The following is a 25,179-nucleotide window of genomic DNA, read 5'->3' as shown; positions in this document are numbered from 1 at the left end:
ACCATCAAGCAGAGCATCGACCACAACTAGATGCCCACATTGGTCCTTCGTCCCGGTAATAAGAATCAGCCAGCTGCGAGGAAGATTGCCGCGATCAAGTCGCGATTTACATTCGACTTCGGCTTTCTAACGACAGTGCAGAGAAGACGAGTACTATTTGGCACACGCAGAAAAATACACAGTGCAGCAAGATATTTCATCATCGTTGAAGAACTACAACATTTACATCGTTTCATACAATCTCTATCAAGATAATTTCGCATTTCATTTCGCCGCCATTTTGCGTCTTTCGTCATCTTTTTCGTCGTGGTGAAGTTCCCTGCGAGCGACAGTCACCCGTGTCTACAGGAAATAAGGTCGGATTTTGCAGCATATTTTCAGAATTCACCCTAAACACAATTGAAACGTCCCGCGCTTTATCGGAAATTCATCATCGACCGCTCATCGACCGAAGCGCGAAACGTCAACGCGCCATTGGCTGAACACAGAAGCAACGCGATCGCCTATTCGTCGAAGTTGAAGTTCTGCCAACGCGACGCAATAAGGAGGTATTGGTACACGAAATCGAGTGAAACGCAAGATAGTAGTTCTCAACGCAAGTAACAAGGACAGCATATATTCCTATTAATTTTAAGAGGTTGTTTAATTTAGTCGTGTACGTTTGACGTTACTCAGTAGTTTTTTAGTAGCGTAAACGCAATTTTTATACACGCCATTTTGATGTAATTCCGTGTTACAACAGAATATTTAGAATTTATTGAGTGTATACGTTGTTATCATTGTGAAAATGTCTGTTTCTAACGGAGAGGAGGACGTAGCTGCAAAACTAAGCAAACTTAAGTTAAACCGCGGCTATAATAAAGGTACGTTGACACGTTTTCATACCACATTATCCGACGTCAATAAGTTAAAAGATGTTCCGTTAGCCACGCTTGAAGAAAAGCGCAAAAAAGTGCTATTGACTTATGAACAATACGAAAATTATAATAGAGAAATAATCTTTCTAGATCCTAAAGAGGAAATGTCGGAAGATATCGCGACAACAGAGGACAAAATGTATTCCGTCCTCTCTATTTTGGATCGGGAAATTGCGTCCCGCAAGCAGGTTTTGCAGCCTCCGCCTCCGCCTCCTCCAGCTAAGAGATTGGTGAACCTACCAACTTTAGGGATTCCTATATTCGCAGGTAAATATTCCGAATATACACCATTTATTGAACTGTTCAAATCTGTAATTCACAATGATGCCACGCTTGACAATATACAAAAACTCCATTATTTGAGAAACTTTTTAAGCAGTGAACCACTTAAATTGATTCAAAACTTACCACTCACCAGTGCCAGCTATGATGAAGCAATCAAAATGCTCGATGATAGGTACTGTCAGAAATTTCAGGTTATTAATGAACATGTAAATATTTTATTGGACTTGCCCCACATATCTCGTTCGACTCCCACCCAGCTTAGGGAATTTATTTGTCAAGTCAGACAACACTTGGCCGCAATCAAAAACATGAATACATGCGTTGACAACTGGGATCCCATCCTAATTTGTATTTTGGTACGGAAATTAGATTCTTACACGGGAAGAGCCTACCACATGGAACGTGACACGTCTGCAGAGCCCACGGTTAAGGAGCTGCTGGCATTTTTAGAGAAGAGAGCGCTCGCAATGGAAAATGCTGAGCCTCCTGCGAAGCCCTCTACCAGCAACGCCTATGGTAACAGGCAGTCCAGATTGGCAGTCAACGTAGCAGCGGTGGGAAGCAAACCAGCATGCAATTACTGTAAGTCCACAGAACATAAAATATTTTCATGCAGTAAATTTAAACTTCTACCTATAGTAGACAGAATTAACTTTGTTAAAGAAAAAGAGCTGTGCAATACATGTTTGAATAAACACATGGGTAAATGTAGATACCATTTTAGATGTGGTCAGTGCAAGCTAAACCACAACACACTGATCCATCTCGATTCAAAGACAGAGCCAGTCATTATGCTCTCAAGTAAAGTATCTAATGACATTTTACTCCCCACAGCTCGCATCAAACTTATTGCCCAGGACCAGAGAGAGGTCCATGTGAAAGCAGTACTAGATTCTGCCTCCCAAGCTTCCTTGGTGACAAGCAAGCTTGTAAAAGTCTTGGGATTGGCTCCTGTGCAGAATAGCACTCACATCATAGGAGTCACAGATAATAAAAGCAGTGTAAAATTTTCCATCCCATTAGAAATACATTCATTGAAGTCTCCTTACAAAACATCCATCAACTGCCACGTAGTGGACACAATAACATGTCGCTTGCCTCAGCAGAAGATAGACACTTCCAGGATCAAAATACCTGCAGGAATAGAGCTGGCTGACGATGACTTTTTCCTACCATCTGATATACACATGCTGATTGGTGCCGACGTATTTTTTCAGATACTGGAGCCCCCGGCGAGCCAGCACAGCGAGCCTCGGCCGAGCCACACGCTGCTGCCGAGCCCGGCGGCGCTGCGGCCTGAGCCGTGCGCTTACGCGACACCTACCGCTCCGCCCGAGGATGGCCCGCGCATCTTAAACACTAAGTTTGGACATATAATTGGCGGTGCTTTACCAAGCCAGCATGAGGTAACAAAGCTTATATCGCTCTTATGCACGAAGTGTGACAACAATTTAAATGATACTATGGCAAACTTCTTCCAAACTGAGTCTGTACCTGAGGTATATAAGGAGCAACTTTCAGAACATGACATTGTAGAAAATAACTTTCAAAGTACTATGAAATTGGAAAATAATAAATTCCAAGTGGACTTACCACTGAAGATTCCTATTTCTGATGTGAATGAAACATTAGGTGAATCTTTCGATTTAGCTTTGTATAGGTTCTTAAGTCTTGAGAAAAAATTGAATAAAAATAGTGTTTTACACTCAGAATATAGTAAGTTCATAAACGAATATGTAGAGCTGGGACACGGTCATTATATTAATTTGGATTCTTATAATTTGAGGCAGGATCCCGTATATTTTCTCCCACACCACGCGGTTATAAACGAGAGCAGCAAAACCACTCGCACACGAGTAGTGTTCGACGCGTCTATGAACACGCGCAGTAAGGTTTCTCTCAACGACATTTTACTTAACGGCCCGGTCGTGCAAAGGGATCTCTTTGACATAGTCATTTTATATAGATTCGGAGATTATACATTTAATGCAGATATCAAACGTATGTTTAGGGGGGTCTTAGTAAATCCTGAACACACCTCATTACAAAATATTTTATGGCGTGAGGACCCTTCCCAACCCATTAAATGTATACGATTAGATACCGTCACATATGGATTAAAATCGTCAAGTTATTTAGCGACTCGATGCTTACTAGAGCTTGCAAAACAGAATGAAACTAACTTACCTTTAGCCGCTTCCATAATTAAAAACTGTACCTATGTCGATGACGTCATGGTTTCGCACTCTAATTTGAATACATTACTTGAGGCAAAAATGCAACTAACACAATTGCTGGCTCTGGGTAGCTTCGAATTGCACAAGTGGTCATCCAACAACAAACAGGTGTTGTCAGATATTCCCACGAGCCTACAACAGTTGGATGATATAGAACTTCAAAAGGAAAATTATAATATAAAGGCGCTAGGTCTGTCTATAGACGTACAGGAAAATTGCTTTGTCATAACACCTCCCACAAACATGCATACACAAAACATCACAAAAAGAAATATCTTAAGCCAGATTTCTCGATTTTATGACCCGCTAGGCTTTGTTTGTCCGATTGTGGTGAAGGCGAAGGTCATTATGCAGCAGCTATGGCTTGAGAAGATGGAGTGGGACGCATGTCCGCCTCAGCACATACATGACGAGTGGGTACAATTTTCTAATAACCTAGCTTCTATGGACACTATTAAATTAAAAAGAAACATACAGATTCCCTCAGACGCTGAAGCTGTGCAGCTCATTGGATTCGCAGACGCTTCGAGTTCTACGGGCTACGGTTGCTGTGTATATCTACGAGTGGTTCACTCATCAGGTACAGTTGAAACATCCTTACTGTGTTCGAAATCACGCATCAATCCACGCACGAAACCGTTGACCGTTCCGAGGCTCGAACTCAACGCATGTCTGTTACTAGCAAAGTTAATAACCAGAGTGCATGAAACGCTCACAACAAAGATACGAGTAGACGATGTTTACCTATTTTCTGACTCGCAGATATCTTTAGCTTGGCTAAAAACGGAAGTCACAAAACTACAAGCGTATGTTTCGAACAGAGTGAGAGTAATCCAACAACTCACTAATAGATGGCGCTGGCTGTATGTGAATACTCAGGAGAACCCTGCAGACTTGGTGAGCAGAGGAGTGGACGATCCGCGAGTACTAGCTTCCAGCACACTGTGGTGGAACGGACCAGCCTTCCTTCAGCACAGGGAGTATTCATTTAACAATAAAATGCAGTCGCCTACAGAATTACCTGAATTGAAACCGCAAGCAGAAGACGCAGATCATGGCGCAGTTATCCTTTCTTGCACTTTAGATCAGTCGCAGGTACTCGACATGATGATACGTAACATTTCAGACATTAACAAAATGCAGCGTATCTTAGCATACATACTTAGATTTCGTCATAACAGTAAGCCGACGAACACAAAAATAAGAACGAAATTTTTGTCGAGCAATGAATTGCAGAGGGCTCTGCTACTTTTAATTAAGCACGAGCAAACAGTCTATTATAACGAAGAAATAAAATGCTTATTGAAAGGCGATCATATTAAAGGCTCATTAAAACCTTTGCATCCATTTCTCGACGAGGAGGGCGTACTTAGAGTAGGAGGTAGACTACACAACTCAGACATTCCATACACACAAAAACACCCTGCTATTTTGCCAAAGCAATCGCGACTAACGCAACTTATTATACGTCACGAGCATTTTCGATTGCTTCATGCAGGGCCCAAACTGCTATTAGCGCAGATAAATCAAAAATACTGGTTAGTAAACGGTATCAGAACGATTAAAAAAGTTATTCATAACTGTTTAGTTTGTTTCAGAATGAAAGCAAACACTGCAAGACAGCTCATGGGTTCCTTACCAAAACAGCGTGTCACCGCTTCAAGGGCCTTTCAAGTTGTTGGAGTGGACTTCGCTGGGCCGGTGCAGTTAAAAAATTCACGCATTAGGCGAGCAACTCTTAGTAAAGGTTACATCTGTGTATTCGTCTGCTTCACAACAAAAGCGGTTCATCTAGAACTAGCTTCAGACTTATCCACGGATACCTTTCTCGCCTGCTTTAAGAGATTTATTTCGCGTCGATCACTGCCCACCGAGGTCTTCTGCGACAATGGGACCGCATTTGTAGGGGCAAGGAACAAATTAGCTGACTTGTACAAGCTGCACGGCTCCGTTGACCACCAGACACAGGTGCAAGGGTTTGCCTCCCAACAAGGAATAAAATTCCACTTTATTCCTGCGTATTCACCGGTGTTCGCTGGTCTAGCGGAGGCTGCAGTCAAAAGTTCTAAATATCACTTAAAAAGAACAATAGAAAAAAGTATACTTACTTACGAACAATTGAATACGGTTTTATCTCAAATTGAAGCCATTTTAAACTCGCGACCCATCATGCCGATTTCATCCTCGGACATTGCAGATTTTAGTTACTTAACACCAGGACATTTTTTAGTAGGAGGTCCACTTGTGTCCTACCCTGAACCTGACATAACGGAGGTTCCTGCTAATAGGCTCAAATTTTGGACTTTGGTTGAGAACATGAAACAATGTTTTTGGAAAGCGTGGCACAAACAATACTTAAACATATTGCAAAGTCGACCAAAATGGCGCGATAGTTTGCCTAACATAACAGTAGGTTCATTAGTTATAATGCGCGAGCCAAATTCAGCTCCTCTGTACTGGCCTATGGCTAGAGTGACTCAGATTTTCCCAGGCGGAGACGGTAAGGTCCGAGCCTTAGAGTTAAAAACGTCCAATGGCAAGACGTATACTCGATCGTTATCGAGCGTTTGTATTTTACCTTTAGAATAAGTTTTATTATTTACAATAAGATAGCATAAAACACTTCTTCCTTTTTTTATTATGTAATGTATCCGAAGATAAGTTTATTCTATAAGAGTTAATTACAATATACCTAATTGTAAAATATTGAATTAGTAATTTTCTACGAATAAATAATAAAGTAATGTCTCATAAATATTAAGCTTGCTTATTAGAGTAAAAAGTAAAAAATATGCTACGTTTCCTACAATTTCATTGAATTTATAAGCTATATTGTTATTACTTTAAAAACAAAGTTAAGGTTTGCAAGTTTAATTTAATTACTGTGTAAGTTGATGATATAAGTGACTTGCAATATTATTTAGCAGCCATGAGTTATTTATTTGATTTCTTGAGGATAGAATAAGTTGTATTGTATTCTTTTAGTTTAAATTCTCTCAGGCCGCAGCATGTTGGCATCCCCAACAAAATTATATTTTTAATATTTAAGTGTGGCAATACTTGCCCTTCTGATCTCAAACCTAACTAACGTGTACCTATCGTGTGTTAAACATTTTATAATATAAATTAATAAAAGTGCAGTCAACATTGTCCAGCTGTGTTATTCCCCATACCTACCATCAAGCAGAGCATCGACCACAACTAGATGCCCACACCAGGTTTACCTCACCCCCTCTGTGTCTTACTTTAGTCTAAATGGCTGTAAGTCGTTAAGGATTAAGGAAGCGCGGGCTGCCTGTCCCGCTCGCACTTGCACGGTAAAGCGGCACACGGTAATTATGAGATTTTTGTATGGAGTGTCCGGTCTGTGACCAAACAGGGATCACACAGTATGATTTTTGTAATATAGAACCTTTGCGCGTATTACGCTTTACCGGGTGAGGAGAGCCTTCAGCGCTCCCCATTTGTCCGGCCAAGTAGTTAATGTCATCTGCGCCAAATTTACAATAAGTCACGTCAAAAAAACGCATTATTCTGAAGCCAGCCTAAATTCAAAGTGAAAAATGCCTCAACTCTGTAAGACCTTGGGCCTTGAAACTTTCTCGTAAAGAAATTCATGCTAAATGGCCTGTTTTCTTGGTTTTCGTTTGCGTTTAAGTAAATTTATACGTTGACTTCTGATTTTAGTCTAAGAATAAAGCTTTTCGTATTTGCATAGACAAGAACATAACGTTAACATGGAAAGACAGACATTTATTTTTTAAGGGACTTAAAGAATTCCGGCTAAACCCTGCGTATTTCGAGGAAGTCGCTATTGAAAGAAAATATCAACTCGCTAAGACGCTTCGAATGAGATATGTCTGGAATCTGTTTGTGGAAGGGGACATATTGACTCATTGTCCTTTATCGTAAAAAATCACCTGATTGTCTGAAAAAAAATAAGGTGATTCCGTGCTCCGGAGGGCACGTTAAGCCGTTGGTCCCGGCTATTAGCCGTAAAAACACCTTCACAAACCCGCAGTGGAGCAGCGTGGTGGAGTATGCTCCATATCCCCTCCGGTTGATTGAAGGTAGGTCTGTGTGCAGCAGTGGGACGTGTATAATAATGTAAAGTTTACGTTAATGTTATGTTATATTAAAAAAAAAGTTAAAAACCCGGAATGGTACAAACCAGAAAAAGCGTCGTTTTTCTATAATCGGATATAAGTATATGGTTTTATTACATATACAACGGATTAACCGTTGGTTTCGGATAATTTCGTTTACGCATATCAGATTTTGAAGGGATTATAAATAAAATAAAATTCAAAAAAGGTAGGTAAGTACTTAAAGGATTGAGAGAGCTGAATGTAAAATTTCGGATATCCGATAGTTAAGGGAAGGAGAATGAAGATATACGATATTTTGGATTTCGTTTACGGAGCTCAGTTACATCCCCGGTTAAAACGAAAGACATTCTCAAAATTTTGGATATAAATACATAATTCAAATCTGAAGCTTCATTCAACATTAATGCTAATGTAATAATACATTAACTGAAATGAAGTGTATATTTCGAACTGGGTCAAATTTTATTCAGTTAAGGATTCAAACCATTCCACGAGAACACAGAAAAGATTAAATAAATTTCAAATTATTACTTGTAGAAGCCCACTAATACCAAGACTAAAATAATAATAATATTGAAACTTTGAAATGTTGAGGTAAATCGGAAAGCATAAAGTAACTTTGCAAAGTTTATCCTACCAAACTATAACGGCCTGCATGGCCCAGTGGTTGAGCGTTCGGCTCACGATCCGGAGGTCCCGGGTTGAAATCCCGCTGCGGACATATCACTTCAATTTATTAATCACAAACATATCTAATCAAGTTACAAAACGCAGTTCTCAGCTAAAACCAGCACATTTACATGCTAGGCATTTCAGAGACCTGAAAACGAGTATTGCAGATATAAGTTGGCCCGCTTACAATATTTATGTAAATGCCTTGCGTCAGGTGTCTCCAAGTGATTTGCATAAAGCTACGACTACCTTGAAACGGGGTGGCCTACAGCCTGCAACTTTGTATGAGTTGTCTGAACAGTATCATAGACAAAGACAAACCCAATTTTACTGAGTGTCGCCTTACCACGTAAGTACGACCGAGACAGATAGTCCGTTTGTCCTCCTTTAACACTGATGATGTTTTTTACTGAGGATTAAAATAAACAAATCAAGTTTCAATGGAAAAGTTTTCTTTATTCGAGACTTCGCGTCTCACTATTCCTTAGCGGCTAACGTCCATTTAGACTAAAGTAAGACCCAGAGGGGGTGAGGTAAATCTAGCTCGGCGCTCTATACGAATTGGTGCGGAGCGGAGAGTTATAGTTCTATGAGGATGATGACGAACTACGTATAGAAAGGACAATCCGCCTCGCAAAATTACGAGCTTGATAACCGGGGGTCTAATGTAGCCTATACACATACTTACATAAACAGCCTATATACGTCCCACTGCTGGGCACAGGCCTCCCCTCAATCAACCGGAGGGGGTATGGAGCATACTCCATCACGCTGCTCCAATGCGGGTTGGTGGAGTATGCTCCACACCCCCTCCAGTAGCCTATACCTATTAAGTATATACGCAAATATATTCCAACTGCAAAAGTAGTAGTACGCTCAGGCGGAATGGTTCCCAAGGCATCTGGTTATTCATCTCCTTACCTTGTAAGGCAAGGTTGCCAAGGAATACTTTATTTTGTAAAAGAAAGCTACCTACATTTTGCCAAGGCAAGAATGAACGTAGCAAGTTTATTTTATACACTTTTTTAAGTACGAAGAAATGAGTTTATCTCAATAAACGTATATTCTATTTAATTAGGCACGTGAGTTGACGCAACTCAAAAAGTTCCTTCATTCGTTATGTTATTACTTTTAAAAATATTGTTTCTGCAAGTCTGTAAAACAATACGTTTCTTTGGGCAGAGTTAGACCACATTGCTACTTTAGACCAGGGTAGATTATGGTCAAACGCATTGAGATGCGTTGCAGTTTCTTGACATTTTTTCTCGTCAGCCATAACACCTTGCGAAATGACGTAAATTGAAAAATGTTACATTGACCTTCAACAAGTTTATCCATGATGATTACATTGAGTAAGTAATTCTGATTTCTGAGATCTGTTAATAAACAAAAGAAGTGTCATTAGTATTACTAGGAACTATAGTAATAGTGCCTAACATGATCGTGCCGAACATGAGAGAGGGTATAGGGTTAGTAGTAACTACCCTACCCTATGTTCTCTCTCTCTCTCTGATTGAGGGGAGGCCTGTGACCAGCAGTGGGACGTATATAGGCTGTTTATGTATGTATGTATTACTACTACTTAGTACTAAGGTACTACCGCTTATATTTGTTCATATTTTTCCTATACCCAAAGGTTGCTTTGAAGAAATTGCCTCTTTGGCAGTAACACCTGTTTCGCAAGTATGGTTCTCGACAACGCTGTTCCACTGTCAGTTATTTAAGATATACAAACAAATGTATTTATTATAATTAACAAACTCGGCATAGGGTATTAACGTATATGCTTATCTGGCCTCTCTTAGATTTAAATTTATCTCTTTCCTGATCTGCTGGAAGAAATTTCTACTAGAAATTAGTTGAACCGTGTGACTGTTTTGAGTCTTCCGTGTGCAATAAACAGACAAAGAAAAAAATAAAAAAGACGTACTTAGAATGCATTCAGTTGCTTATCACGAAAATCCACCTTATGATCAAATTTTATACTACCCACCTAATCACACAAAAGAAAGTATCCACAACGGCTTAGGGCAAAATTTTCATTTTGCGTCTACCTTCAAAATACTTTCACACTCGGACAGTTTTGTATTTAGAAATAGTGACGTAGGTCAATAAGCTATCGATAAGGATACTACAATTATTGCATCAACGGCCTCCGTGGTCCAGTGGTTGAGCGTTGGGCTCACGATCCGTTGCCCCCGGGTTCGAATCTCAGTGGAGACATATCACAAAAAATCACTTTGTGATCCTTAGTTTGTTTAGGACATTACAGGCTGATCACCTGATTGTCCGAAAGTAAGATGATCCGTGCTTCGGAAGGCACGTTAAGCCGCTGGTCCCGGTTACAATTTACTAATGTATACGTAGTCGCTACATGAGTCACGTTAGGGGCTTTTGGCGGCTCAATAGTAACCCTGACATCTGGGTTGATGAGGTTGGTTATCCACCTCACAACCCACATGATAAGATTATTGCGTAATACACTACTATCGGTATCGATACTCCAAACATACTCTATCGTGCTCTATCAAGTGAAAAACGGGATAACGCTAGGCAGATGATGTTCACTACTTGGTAGCCACTGTTTCAATACGAGTTCTATCGATTCTCTCTACACTATTATATTTTGTTATATCGATATCGCGGAAATATCGATAAGGCGGCATCTGAATAGTAAGATAGAACGTAGTTGGAGGTTTTTGTAAACAGGTGGCGGGCGAGCCCTAATTTCAAATGAAGGTTCACACTACACCCTTTTTGAAAATTGCGCTACTGAATCGGTGGCTCTACACGGACGGACAAGAAAACGGTGTCATTTGAAATAAGAAACAACTTTATATACAGGCTGTTAGTGACATCGTAACGAAAACTTTGAGGTATGATTCAGACCATGGACCATCGGTCCGACGTTATATGAGCAACTACCCACTAGTATAAAAAATGAGGTATGTGACGTATCATTCGGTTTTTTGGACAAAAAACCTTTTGTTGGATATGGAGCTATATTCTGTGGACGATTTTATTAAAAATTGACATTGTATTTTATTGTAATCACTTGAATGTAATTTTATTTTATAAGTACATAATTAATTTATAATTATTATTAGCCATGACATTGTAATTGATTTATTATCTTTTGACATTTTGATTTAATTTATTATCTACTTTGTTGACATTCTTTTATTATCATTTTCGACGATCATATTTATGTTGTTACCGTTTTATATTGTGTCTAAAATGTGTTGTATAACTAAATGTGAAATACATGAATCTAATCTAATCTAATCTAATCATGATTCTCAGTTGATATCAAGTGGAATTTTCCATCGCAAAAGGGCTAAGATCACCACAGAATGGTCTCCGAATAGAGACAGACGCGTGGCAGACCGAAGCGGAAATGGCGCGACGACTTGGATGCTTTCCTGGAAGGCTGGCTGCAGGAAGCACTGGAGAAATAATCCTGGAAGAAATGGAGGGAGGCCTTTGCCCAGCAGTGGGACACTTTAGGCTAGATAAAATAAGATAAGCAAGAAACTGACTGTAGTTTACGGTGTACACTGTACTTTGTCCGCAAGTGTATGTATGTGTTACCTTACAACTGTAGCGATCACGTCTGCCCATAATATTGGAAATTTCTTATATTTTTACGGCACTCCCTAAACCGTAGCACAATACTGAAAGAAATTCTAATTCCAGTAGGGCTAACATGCGCATCGTGATAAAATTTTGTCACGGTCATTTTATCGATTCTGATGATTGATAATTATGTCATTTTATCCATTGGTGCCAATATGTGAACCCAAATAAGTAATGTCGTTCAGTCAAAATACGAACCAAATCACGTGGCACGCATGTTAGGGACAAAAAACAAACATATCGATTTCGACAAAATTTATTAATAATAATAATAATAAAATATTTATTTCAGATTCTGCATCCATATAATGTTAGTAAAACAATAGAGACTTACGAACTATGTTAGTTATGTTGTGTTGTTATGTTATTGAATCGATCGATAATTTTATCAAGTTGTTTCAATTTTTACATTTTTCCTCAACTTATATGGTTGTCTGGAAGAAATCGCTTTAAGCGATAAGGCCGCCATTTGCCATGTACTTAGTTAAGTGTCTTTTTCTAATTATTTCTTTTTTTATTTTGGTGCAATAAAGTGTATTTGTATTGTATTGTATTGTTGGGCATGTTAGCACTGCTGATGAAATAAGCAAAAGAAAGAATGAAAAGAGTTTGCCTTTGTTGTTTGAGAAGTGTAAATCCCAGATAGCCCTGTTCGGATAATGCGTGACTTACAACGAGTTCGAATGTAGGTTGTGAGGTGGCATAGGCATAGAATAAAGCTACTGCGTAATACTGTGTGTGTGTGTGTGTGCCAGAAGCGCCTTTTTAACCTTCATCATCTTCTCTTCTACCTAAATAAATAAAAGCTATTTCCGATAATATGATTATTGAAACACCGATCTGTACGGATCCCAAACGACGAAAGTTGTTATTCGCGTTTTTTTTATACCGGAACCTTCAGGAAGTATGGGGAAAATTAAATTTGCATATCTGAGGCAAAAGGTTGAGTTATGTTAGTTCTTGTACCTTTCCTCCTGTAGTAATAACGTTTTAAGAAAAAAGAAGGGAAATATCAAACATATTTATGACGACGTTTCGCTGCCGTAAATTCTTGTTCCTATAATATATTATCCGCACGAAATTTTGCATTTAATTTTGTTGGAAATTAACTTTTTTTAAGAATGCACAGCGGAATTTGTTTTGAATTTAAAGGCGTCATGGTAGTCTAAATCGTTAGAGAGTTAATTTACCATTTTACTACCTATAGTTTTCCATGTGAATAGTCAAGATAATAAATAGGCTAATTGACAACTTAGGCAAATAATAAAAATGTATGACGTTATGAATGGAGTAGTTTTAGGCGGATGAGACGTTCGTTATTTAAAAATTGACGAGTCAAAGTGTTACTATGTTACGTACTGAATAAAGATATTTTTGAATTTGAATTTGGATGTTATAATTTGACTCCTATGAAAGTCTACCTCGCCGGTGTATTAAAAGTGAATGCTAACAACATATGTTCAGAATCTTCGCGATGGTTTCCCTAATGCAGGGTCCCCCGTAATGTATTTTAAGTTTTTTCATATTATAAACATAATATATTATATTCTACATTGTATTAGGTTTACGCGGTTATTATCATTATTAAAACACATAATAATGGATTCTTACCGCGTTTAAATCAGGTATATGAGACTCCCGATATTTTGACACTGTTTCAAGTGCCATGATCACGGGATGACTGATGAGACTGGAGTGTAGGGCTAAATATAATAATTCACTGAAAATGTATATTTTTGTCAAATGCCACCCTACCGACTTAGTTTTTTATGAGCACATGTCAAAATCTGTTTCTATTAAAAGCTTAAAAGCTTTTGCCGATTAATCTAAAACCACTCTTATTCAGCATTAATCCAAGCATTTCTCCTATGAAAAGCTAACTCATTAGAACTGCGCTTGGACTGCGCTGCGCTATATAAACCTGAGATCTTATCAGTTCTGAGATGAAGTTAACAAGATCTTGTTTTATAATGTCCTGCAATTTACACTACACTCTACCAGCTGGATTAAGTATGGTCGTAATAAGAACAATGGCTGTACCTTATAAAGATCTTGTCTTGTTTGGTTTTTGGACAACTTTGGTACGTATATTAGTTTGATATCATACATACATACATAACATAAACAGCCTATATACGTCCCACTGCTGGGCACAGGCCTCCCCTCAACGGGATATGGAGCATACTCCACCACACAAAGTAAGTGTAATACATTGTGTGTGTGTGTGTGTGTGTGCGTGCGTGCGTGCGTGTGTGCTTACGTGCGTGCGCGGGTGTGGGTGCGTGTGTGTGTGTGTGTATGGAGTAGTAAGTGTATGTTTGATATTATCGTAGTAAAAATAGAAAAGTTAAAGCCATAATCAGCAAGTGGTGAAACAGCAAACAAAGGAAGAATATGTAAAGTGGTCTCACAGAATGTTCGGTGAAGTGTGGGTACTTAGTTCATTTTGCGATATACATATATGCTCCTCTGACTATCCCATTCGGGACATAGTCGTGAGTTTATGTTTATGTGAAGTGGTAATTGTACTTTATTTAATATTTAATAATTAATCGACCTGATCAAAATAGTTTGCTAAGTGATGAAATATACATTAAACTCAGTCCTTTCTAACGACTAATTATTTCTGTGACTGAAAGGGTATCCAGAGACAGAATTCTCTAATCACATTCATCTATCGAGACCGTTTACCATTTAGGTACTTATTTCTATATTTCGTAACTTTCTTTCCTAGCCTAATTAATATAGAAACAATTCTATTTTCCAGTGGGAAAATAAACACTGAAATCTTCATATAACCCACTAAATAGCCTTAGAATGATTTTAAACGTCATCATTCTCTCCTCTTCTGTCCCTTTCACTGATACATCTCGCTCTTCTACTCTGTTCAATTGATGTCTTCACTCATATCTTTTCTCTTTCGCACATGTATCTTGCATCTATGTCTCTCTTTTACTCACATACATAAACTCACGCCCGTGATCCCTATTGGAGGGGGGAGATAATAAAAAGTAATCAAAAACAACTTCCAGCTATGAAATCCTAAGATGGATATGACGAACCTTACGGTGACAAGGGATCAACCTATCCCATAACATTTGTCCATCATTTTAGAAAGGACAAAATCCCTCTGTCGTATTTTATGACATGCATGTGACATAAATTGTATTTTGGCTCTCTTATTTAAATAATTCTAAAAAAAATTAAAGTATTCTTTATTCAAAAGTATTGCCATTGCATTCATCAAACTTTTTTTCTTTCCCATACACATTGACGATAGTGTATGTTTTTGCATGCATGTATGCCTGTAGCCCAAAAAAATGTTATTATCTATCTATCTACTTTTACTATGCATGGTACTAAGTGCTATAAGTAAGACGATCCGTGCTTCGGAAGGCACGTTAAGCCGGTGTTCCCGGTTACTACTTATTGATAAGTACATAATCATTACGTGAGTCATGTCAGGGGCCTTTAGCGGCTCAATAATCATTGGTTGGTAATCCACCTCACAACTCACACGTTAGAAGAGAGAAGAGTGCTATCAAACATTTACAAATTCCCACGAAACATCGCAGGGGAAACATGTTTCGCCCGGATTTCAGCAACATATTTGTAGCTAAAGCTGCCCAACTTACGACATCGTAACCCAGTCACCGCGTCACGTATCTTCCTACCCTCAGGGGGTACGTTAATTCGCCGTATAAATTTTCTATTAATAAGCAGGTTTTGACCGAGGACGGTTGTTTCTCGAATAAAATGGTAATATATTCAGCCTATAAGTCTCCCGGCGCAAACAGGGTCCTTAACGAGTCCAGAGACCTTCATTTTTCCTTCCAATTTACTGTTATAAATAGACCCCCCGCCCTTTTCACTTGTTTGTTTCTTTTCTTGCGGTAGTTTAAATTTTGGTGTTCCTTTGAATTGAGTGCAAACGAGGGAGTGTGGTTCCTTTTTAAGACAGTTTCTTGTGGAGTTATGCAGTTGTTTATAATAACAGACATTTTTACCCATGTTCTTGGGGAAGGCAAAAGTAGAACACATTTTTCCCGTAGCAATAGGGAGTCCATGTCGTCCTGTGGTTCACCCGTACTCCGGTACAGGACTTGCACCAATGAGTTACTAATTTATCTTAAGTGCAGTTTTAGCTAATACAGTTGGCTCGACCATCATAGACGGCTATACAGCTCACGTCGGTCTAACATAAAGCTCGGTGAGTTGGGGGTATTTAGTTAATTTTGCGATGGATGTACATCTGAATACAAATGGGGTATAGTCGTGAGCTGGCATGTATGAATAGCAGAAATTACAGATATTTTAGACATTTAGACATTTTATCGAACTATCCCTGATTTGGTCAAGACAATGCAGCCTGAAGTCATCTGATTGTTAAAAATAAATGGCCACAGGGCCCGAAGCAATCGGTTCCGACTATTTAGTTGTAATCGTTACATGAGCCTTGCTAGATATCGTCGATACAATATTAACCCTGATACCAGGGTTGATGAGGTCGGTTATTTTATTTTTTTTTGACATGACTTATTGTAGATTTGTTGCAAATGGCATTAACTACTTGGTCGGACAAATGGCGCGTACCTCGGCTCAGGGCGTCGTCTGAGAGGAAAAATATTTGAAAGAATTAATCGGCTATAGAGGGTCGATAGCGATAAGCGCTTGAAAGAAATCGTCAACCACGCCGGCGGGGTCGGTATCGGGGTGAAGTGTTTGGTGTCGCGAGCTGATTGGCTGCGTCTTACAACCCACAAAAAGCATTGGATAAATATAAAACACACACTTCACTGTTATGTTTGGTCGCTTCCAACATATTTTTCGATGGAATTTCACCTCAACACCTGCACACACATGACCACGGATTTAATTCTTGTTTAAATTGGATATAAATTGAATAACCACAATACTGACACCTCTATCATAAAATTCTGTGGTTTGTTTTACATCTATTTTAAAATTATATTGCAATAAATTATTTAACAACCCACCTTAATTTGAATTTTGTTTAAAAATAACAGTTCTTAAACTATCTTTATCTCTGTCTTGCACTTGTTGTAAGTGAAGGACGGATTTTTTACAAAACTATCAGACTGAAATAAAATAAAGTTTAGTCTACCAAAATCGGCACCAAAGTCTCACTACAATGTCAATGCGACAGGGTTCTAAAGCGTGGATATGATAGTGATTGTGACCTTACGGACTTCTAGAATCAAGGTCCAATTAAAATGTTCAGTCCAGACAAAAAACCACTGGAACATTAATTCGTATTTCTTAATGAAAACGCCAAAAGTTAAAGTAATTTGCATCAAAAAGAGAAGAGTTGGTAAAGCGTTCGTAAAGTTGGTAAATTAAAATTAAGATTTAACGTGTTCTCGGAGTGAGCGACAAACTTTTTGTTTTATTATTTACGTTTAATTTTTACTAACAAAAAAAGGTCATTTCAGATGTTCTTTTCAAATGAGATTTCGTCGTACAAAATTCCAAAAAAGAACTCTGACAGGGAAAATTCAATCAAACAATCTGACTCAATGAAGAACTAAATTCCGTGCAAATCTTTTCCAAGTGCAGGTATAAAATTTAAACTAGTGTCCGTCACACGGCATAGTAAGCGGAATAAACCGGTTTTATACCGGAACGAACGGTTCCGCTGAGGTTGTGACCGCAAACGTGTGAGGGCTGGGAGGTCATAAAATGTCGTCCACCCCAGTTACTACGTACCTGCATGCAGTTCTCTCCACAATTCTTTTTGTGCACAAAATGCGTCGTTTTAATTAGGTAGTTTAGGTTTTTTTTATCCTATTTTAGTAAGGAAACTGTCTCGGTGGACTAGCGTTTGTTGACCAACGGACTAGAGGTCGTTGACCTCATAATCCGGAAGATCGATTTCAATTTAGTTTAGTGAGGAAGTTGCAGGCTAAAATCTGATTCATATCATCGTCTTATAGTGAAAACCACGTAAAAAGCCTTTTTGAAAAATCACATTCTGATGGGAGTTCAAACAAAAACTCCGATTTCTTTAAAAAAATGAGATCACAAATTTTTACATCGATTCTAACTAGCGTGTATACGTATTTCTTCGATGTTTTGTTGACAAAACTCACATCTGAAAATTTGATTATCCAAAAAGCCTTACGAGCTTTTTACTATTTATTTATTTATTTATTAAGTACAACCACATCACATATATTAAAACATTTTACATTTATAAGGTTACGGTATTGTGACTAATATATAACTAATAATATTACTATAAAATAAAATAACATAAACATAAACAGCCTATATACGTCCTACTACTGGGCACAGGCCTCCCCTCAATCAACCGGAGGGGATATGGAGCGCTGCTCCACTGCGGGTTGGTGGAGGAGTTTTTAACGGCTAATAGGCGGGACCAATGGCTGATCGTGCCCTCCAAAGCACGGAATCATCTTATTTTTCTGTCAATCAGGTGATTCAAGCCTGTAAAATCCTTACCAAATAAAGGACAGTCTCACAAAGTGATTTCGACAACGTCTCCATCGGGAATCGACCCCCTGACCTCTAGATCGTGAGCCTAACGCTCTAACTACTAGATCACGGCGGCTGTTTTTACTATACAACATAGCAAAAAAAAGCTACGCCTCTACACCGATAAGTAATAACTGAGGAAACGTAATCGTCACTTGACTCATTTCTGGCTGGACCCTTTTCGTAATCCACCTCACAACTGACATGCGTGAGAAGAATAATGAGGAACCAATGAGCGACTTTCCAATCGACATTTCCCAAATACACGATAGATGGCGTTGTTCACTTCTAACGTGATAGATAGATAGATAAATCATTTATTTGGTCTACAGTCACACATACATACAATACAAATCAACAACAATACACACCACATACAAAATGTTTAACACACGCCAGGTAGGTGTGTGTGCTGCAGCAGCGCAAAACGGTCATAGCTCAGCGCAAGTTTTTGCCCTTAATAATAATAATTAATTAATAACCCTTGATAATTACCTATTTGCTCATCGCTGGGGTACATAATTAATCAAAAATGTAATGTAATGGCCGAAGAATATAAAAAAACTAATTGTTGTTCGATATTTGGATCACATTATGTATAAAATGATGTTACTACCGATATTGCTTCTCTTTACTTTGATCAGAATAATAATGGGTGGAAGTTGTAATTGTACCTTGGTGTAATAAAAAGGGTCATTTATACCCAAAAACAAAGATAAAAGATGCAAACGTCTATTATCCATGAGAAGATTAAACGAAGAAAAGACTTAACGCCTATCGTGTTTTTGGGGAACGCCGATTGGAAAGCTATTTGTACAAGTATTATATATGTTCTTTACCTGTTTTAATACCAAAAATCTATATTTTGTCAAAATAACAATTGAACAACTGAGTAGTGGCAGTAGTACCAGGTAATAAAGGGGTGGTCATTAGTTAGAGCTAGTTGCTATACAGCTATAGTAGGCAGCTAGGTTTACAGGGCGAGATTACACTTTTCCTCAGCTTTTAAACTTGGTTTAGTAATATTTTCTAAATAGACATACATACATAAACTCACGCCTATTTCCCACCGGGGTAAGCAGAGACTTGAGAATTCCATTTGCTTCGATCCTGACACACTTCTCTTGCTTCCTCCACATTCATGATTCGCTTCACACACGCACGCCGGTTCAGAGTAGATCGTGTAAAACCTTTTCTAAGGACATCTTAAATTTTTTCTAAATCGAATCCTCCATTTATAAGCCAAAGAAAATTCTACTTGATATCAACTCCGAATCGTGCTCTAAAGCACCCTTACAGTTTTCGTTACCGTGTCACTAACACCGTATATACGTAATCTGTCTGTGTTTCGATGCGTCAGAACAAAGGGAGAATATTAAAGAGAGTAAGTATTGGAACTTATATGGAAACTTCCTTGTGTCGTAACATACATAAACATACATACATACATACATAAACTCACGCCCGTAATCCCTAATGGGGTGGGCAGAGCCACAAGTAATCGAAAACAACTTGCAGCCACTGTTGATACGATATCGTTAGCTGGATATGATGAACCTTATGGTGATAAGGGATCAGCCTATCGCCCTCAGCCTATCGCCCATAACATTAGTCCATCATGTTAGAGGACACAATCCCTCTGTCGGTTTTTACGACATGCCCGGGAAGACAAGCAGCTAACATACATAAACAGCCTATATAAGTCCAACTTCTAGGCCCAAGCCACCCCTCAATCAACCGGAGGGGGTATGAAGCATACTCCACCACGCTGCTTCGCTGCGATATTTTACGGCTAATAGCCGGGACCAATGGCTTACCGTGCTTTTGAAACATGGAATGTCTTTACCAAACCATGGAACACAAAATGATTTTCGTGATATGTTAGGGACGAAAATCTGGGATTTGAACCCGAGACCTCTGGATCGTGAATCCAAAGCGAGCGCTCAACCACTGGCCTACGGACACCGTTGGTATTACAGTGTAGATTATATTCATGATACCTACTTACTCGTAATAAGTTATGTAATAATGAAAAAGCGCCACTTTTGTACCAAGTTATTTATTAAATTTCCAGAATAAAGTTTCGCGACCATTTTATATGAAATTAATTCCTTCCGTAAAGTAGGTTAAAGCATATTAATTATTATTATCGCGAGTTCCGTGGCAAATAAGGAAATTATGCAGCATAATAAAAATGAAAAGTTACTTGTTTTTCGTTTAAAAAATATTAATTTCAGTAAGCAGGTACGAGGTCTTGGGTTTGAACTTAATTAGGTAATTTACGAGTAATGATTTTTTGACTTAACTTAGAGAATTGTGTTAAAACGGTTTACATTTTACTTGTTATGGTTGTGATAAATGAATAAAAAAAATTTTTGCATAATAAAATTGATGCCCGGTTGTAATAGGCTCGCTTCCTATTAAAGGGTCGCAGGTAAACATAGATGGCTAAGAGTAGGTGTGTTTACTGTACACCTCTGTCTACCCCTTCGGTGACACAGACGTCATGCCATGTCACTTACACCACTTTTTAATGACTAAAATTAACTTATTAAATTATGTACATACCTAAATGTAAATAATTTATTTTTTTACTTATTTATACACAATACATTAGACACAAGGATTATACAAAGAAAACAGATTCTCATAACACTGTAGTTGCTCGCGCTGCGGATTATGCTGTGTGAGGCCCTTTTATAAAGGACACCACCACCATTGTTGACCAATCCATACACAAAATTACAATTTGCCTTAATGTTTTGTCTATTTATTTGTGCTTTCTCGTGTAAGTTGTTTTTATTACGTGTTTTGTTTGTAAGTCATTACTGTGGTGTCTCTTTATAATAAACGTTACTTTCTTTCAAACAAAGACATTTTGAGGATTTTCGAGAATTTTGTGACTAAAATTAAACTGTGTTCGTGATCTAAGGGTCCGATCACGAATGAGTGTACCTACTGCCACGTGTTTACGGCATATACTAAAATATTTCGCAGTACATTGTCACAGTTCGAAAAAGGGACGAGTATTTAGTGAATATTTAAAATAGGTTTCAACGAGTTTCAACCGATGCGGGTTCGTGTACAGACAAATAACCCATTCAATCATCGATACGAATCATTTGATTCAATTGCTTCTTTACTGAACCGAGAGCGAAAAAAAACAGAACTCGATCTGAGGTGTTAGCCAAGTTGCAAACAGTTATGACAATAGAATAGATATAAATTATTTGTTATAAAAGGACGCTACACAAAAAAACAAGACAATAACATCACTTAAAAAATTCACAAGACAATTACTACAACAGCAAAAAGGATGTTCGTCGAAAGGGCTTCACTCAGCACAAGTCGCGGCGTGAACCACGACGCTGGTAAGTATAATGCGGACCCCGCTGAGTTAGGCACGAACGTCGTGTTCCGTAAAATATGCGTTAATAGTGTTTTTTTTTCGACGTGACTTGTTGTAGATTTGCCGCTAATGGCATTAATTATTTAGCCGGACAAATGTGGAGCACTGAGGACTCTCACCCGGTACAAAATTTAAGACAACAGGCCTGAGGGTGCCCAGTTGGACGTGAACCTCGGGTCAGGGCGTCGTGTTAGAGGAAAATATTTGAAATAAAGTAAAATACCCTTGTGGATCGATAGCGATAAGCGCTGAATGACGGAAATCGGCGACCACGCCGGCGGGGTGGGTATCGGGGTTCTAAGTTAATAGTGTACATACGAGTAAATTAGACAGTGATATACATAAAAATGTATGGGATTGACTTAGGGTAAAATAAACTGACTTATTTTCATCACTGCCATTGCCCATTGTCATAATCATTAAAATTTGCAACTTGGCTAAGGCCCCAGTTCAGCTGCTTATCTCCCCGCCGGGCGTGTCGGAAAAACCGACAAAGTGATTGTGTGCATTATGGCCCTTTATTAAGACAATGGTTGATCACCTACGGCTCATCATGTCCATCTTAGGGCTTCGTATCAAAACTGGCTGCGAGTTGTCTTCTGAATACTTGCAGCTCTGTCCATCCCAGTAGGGACCACAGCGTGACTTTAAGAAAAATCTCCCATGACTCGACTGGTAGTGCCTAGGGAAACTAAGGGGTTTTTCCTTATTAATATGATTCAGATAAAGCTCAGTTATAAACAGCAGTTAATTGGAAAAAAAATCGGGCAATAATTTTTTAATCTACGGCTCAGGTGATAAACCGATCACGCGATTGCGTTTATAACTCTTTAATCAACTTTCATTGCGTCGTTAATATATTATTCGAAATAAAATTGGAAATAATTTTGCGTATTAACGGTCTCACGCTCTAGAGTCGCTCCAGTTCCAATTATAATTTATTTAACACACACATAATATCTGTTATTGGCGTTATCGATTCTCTATAGAGAACTTATCTGACAGATAATTAATATTCATTTATTAGTAATAGTTCATATTACATGTCATGTCGTATATAATCTAGGTTACATTCTACTAGTAGAATAATTCATTAGGTATCATTCATTACACATTAAAAATAATAATAATAAAAAATAGTAGTAATTATAAAATGAATACAATACAGTAATAAAGAAATAATGATATCAGACAAAAAGGTACCTTAATGACTGGGTCGTATTACAATTATAAAATGCATTGCACTTCAGAATTGATAGATAACCTTTCCTGTTTATTACCAGTAATAATAATGTTTATTGAATAGCTCAGTTACAGTTCTCGTTGAAACCCTGTCTCCCAAACTAGGCGAACCTGTATTTTGGAAGATAGTGCCTTCCCAAAATAAGTACTTACTAGCTACAATAACAGTGGTGACAATACGGTATTAAAATAAACAATAAACTAGTAATAAAATAAATAAAAATAAAAGTGTTCTTTAAACTTTCAAGTAGTTGTTCCATAGCTACATTTAAACCCAGTAGTACAACTATTTGGACCAAGGAAAGAACAACTCCAGTTGAGTCAGTGGTAAAGATGTTTCCCCATAGAACAACCAGTTGAACTATGGGTAACTTTACTTCTCCGTAGTACAACCAGTTGGACATCACAGTTGTACCACGGGTCGGGAGGGACATTTAAATACAAGCTAGTTTAAGGTGATAAATAATTTAAAAAAACTACAAAAAATATCATGAATTTAGCGACGGAAAATTCCACTTACTTGTTATCAACACAGAATCATAGCCTGAATCATCCCTCAAAGGTTTCGTTCTAAGTTGATATCAAGTGGAATTTCCTGTCAGAAAATTCATGAAAAACTTTTGTTAAAGCACATAGTAACGGGTTCTTCCCGCGTGTCCGCGCCTGCGCGGGTTAGTGTTTTTTTTTTAATTAATCCCCGTCCCATATTGTGTTTTAAGCTGCATGGAACTCAAATTTAAAATTAAATATAATAATATAACCATCAATCCACACTGGGCCCGCGTGATGGTGATGGTTTAAGGCCCGATCTCCCTATCCATCCATAGTGAAGGCTCGTGCCCCAGCAGTGGGGACGTTTTATGGGCTGATGATGGTAATAATTATAATATAAAAACTATAAATGTAAATCGAACAACATATATACGTAGTGTAGCGATTAATCGCGGAGAAACAAAAACTCAATATCGTAATTAAAAGTTTTTAGTAAGTATATTTTTTTTCGTTACGGTGTCACTAACATTCTGTATAGTCGTAAATTCTACTAGAGGTGTTCAGTAAAAATCGGTGAAATACGATTCTAATTGATCTGATAACGCACCTATACTCGAACAGTTTCTAATGGATTAGTTTGGTTTTTGTTTTTGTGTTATTGGTGATAATCAAAATATAGGTTTTTGAAATTGAAACTGACAAACTTGGTCCCGACTGTTTTAATTTACTAATGGTTTTCTCGATATTTTTTGTGGAAGCAATTTTTATCAGAAATAAGTTCTGTTTAGATAATCAGTTTGTTTTTATTTAATTTTGCGTCATCACTAATTTAAGAGCCACACTCTTGTCGGTGAAGCATTCTCCAAGTTAATTTGCTAAGGAAAAATAGAGCAGTGGTTTCCCTATTGCCTCCCGCTCGCATTTTGTGTATATAGGTACATTAATTAATAAAAATAAATACATATTCCAAGAGCATTATATTTTTATTTTTAAATGAACATAAACTCATGGCATCACACCTTTACAAAGCCAGCAACTTATAATGCGAAGTCCTAAAATAATAATTTGGATGACTGCTGGCACACTGATGGTCAACCCTTTTTCTTTCTTTTTTTCGACATGACTTATTGTATATTTGCCGCAGATGGCATGTTAATGCCATCCAGCCCATTTCAGCGCAGAAGGCTCTCACCCCGTACAACGTTTAAGACAACGGGCCTGAGGGTGCCCAGTTGGGGGCAAACCTCGGCTCAGGGCGTCGTCTGAGAGGAAAAATATGTGAAAGAATTAATCGACTCTAGTGGGTCGATAACGATAAGCGCTGATTGAGGGAAATCGTCGATCACGCGGCGGGGTCGTGTTAGGTTTTCTGTAATTTTGTGCGAATTTGTGTTGCCTTCATATGGCAACACTAGGAGAAAGGGTATAAAAAGGCGTGTTTGTCTTTCATTGGGGTTCTTTTGATTCGAGCACGCATCGAAGGCAGACGTACCATTTTGAACACGTGTACACTTGTGTTTGAGCACGCGTGCGTTTTGAAAATTTAGAGTAAGTAACCAATATACTTATTATTTATTATTTCAATGGTTGTTTTATTTATAGAGCATGTACCTGAGGCAGCTTTATGTATATCCAGGTATGCGTATGTTACGAGGGGAGGTCAA

At 38.2% G+C, this 25,179-nt stretch overlaps 1 protein-coding gene across 2 annotated transcripts; it reads left to right on the top strand.

Moving 5' to 3' along the window:
* The first annotated feature begins 263 nt into the window (after window positions 1–263).
* On the top strand, window positions 264–6,633 carry LOC126375639 (uncharacterized). Of its 2 annotated transcripts, none has more exons than XM_050022664.1 (4): window positions 264–863; window positions 1,008–1,184; window positions 1,572–1,784; window positions 2,420–6,633. In XM_050022664.1, the coding sequence occupies exon 4, from the start codon at window positions 2,666–2,668 to the stop codon at window positions 6,026–6,028; it is 3,363 nt and encodes a 1,120-aa protein (XP_049878621.1). In that variant the 5' UTR covers window positions 264–863; window positions 1,008–1,184; window positions 1,572–1,784; window positions 2,420–2,665; the 3' UTR covers window positions 6,029–6,633. The 2 variants fall into 2 exon arrangements, with proteins under 2 accessions (XP_049878621.1, XP_049878622.1); XM_050022665.1 differs by having other exon boundaries at window positions 267–863; window positions 2,420–5,633.
* The last annotated feature ends 18,546 nt before the right edge of the window (window positions 6,634–25,179 follow it).

This window comes from Pectinophora gossypiella, chromosome 19 (genome assembly GCF_024362695.1).
Source record: "Pectinophora gossypiella chromosome 19, ilPecGoss1.1, whole genome shotgun sequence".
Classification (NCBI taxonomy): domain Eukaryota; kingdom Metazoa; phylum Arthropoda; class Insecta; order Lepidoptera; family Gelechiidae; genus Pectinophora; species Pectinophora gossypiella.
Note: the sequence above shows the minus strand (reverse complement) of the source record. Positions and strands in the feature narration are given on the sequence as shown.

Bases quoted from the DNA above. Each gene is read 5' to 3' on its own strand.
- LOC126375639 (XM_050022664.1), top strand. From the start codon at position 2,666: ATGGCAAACTTCTTCCAAACTGAGTCTGTACCTGAGGTATATAAGGAG.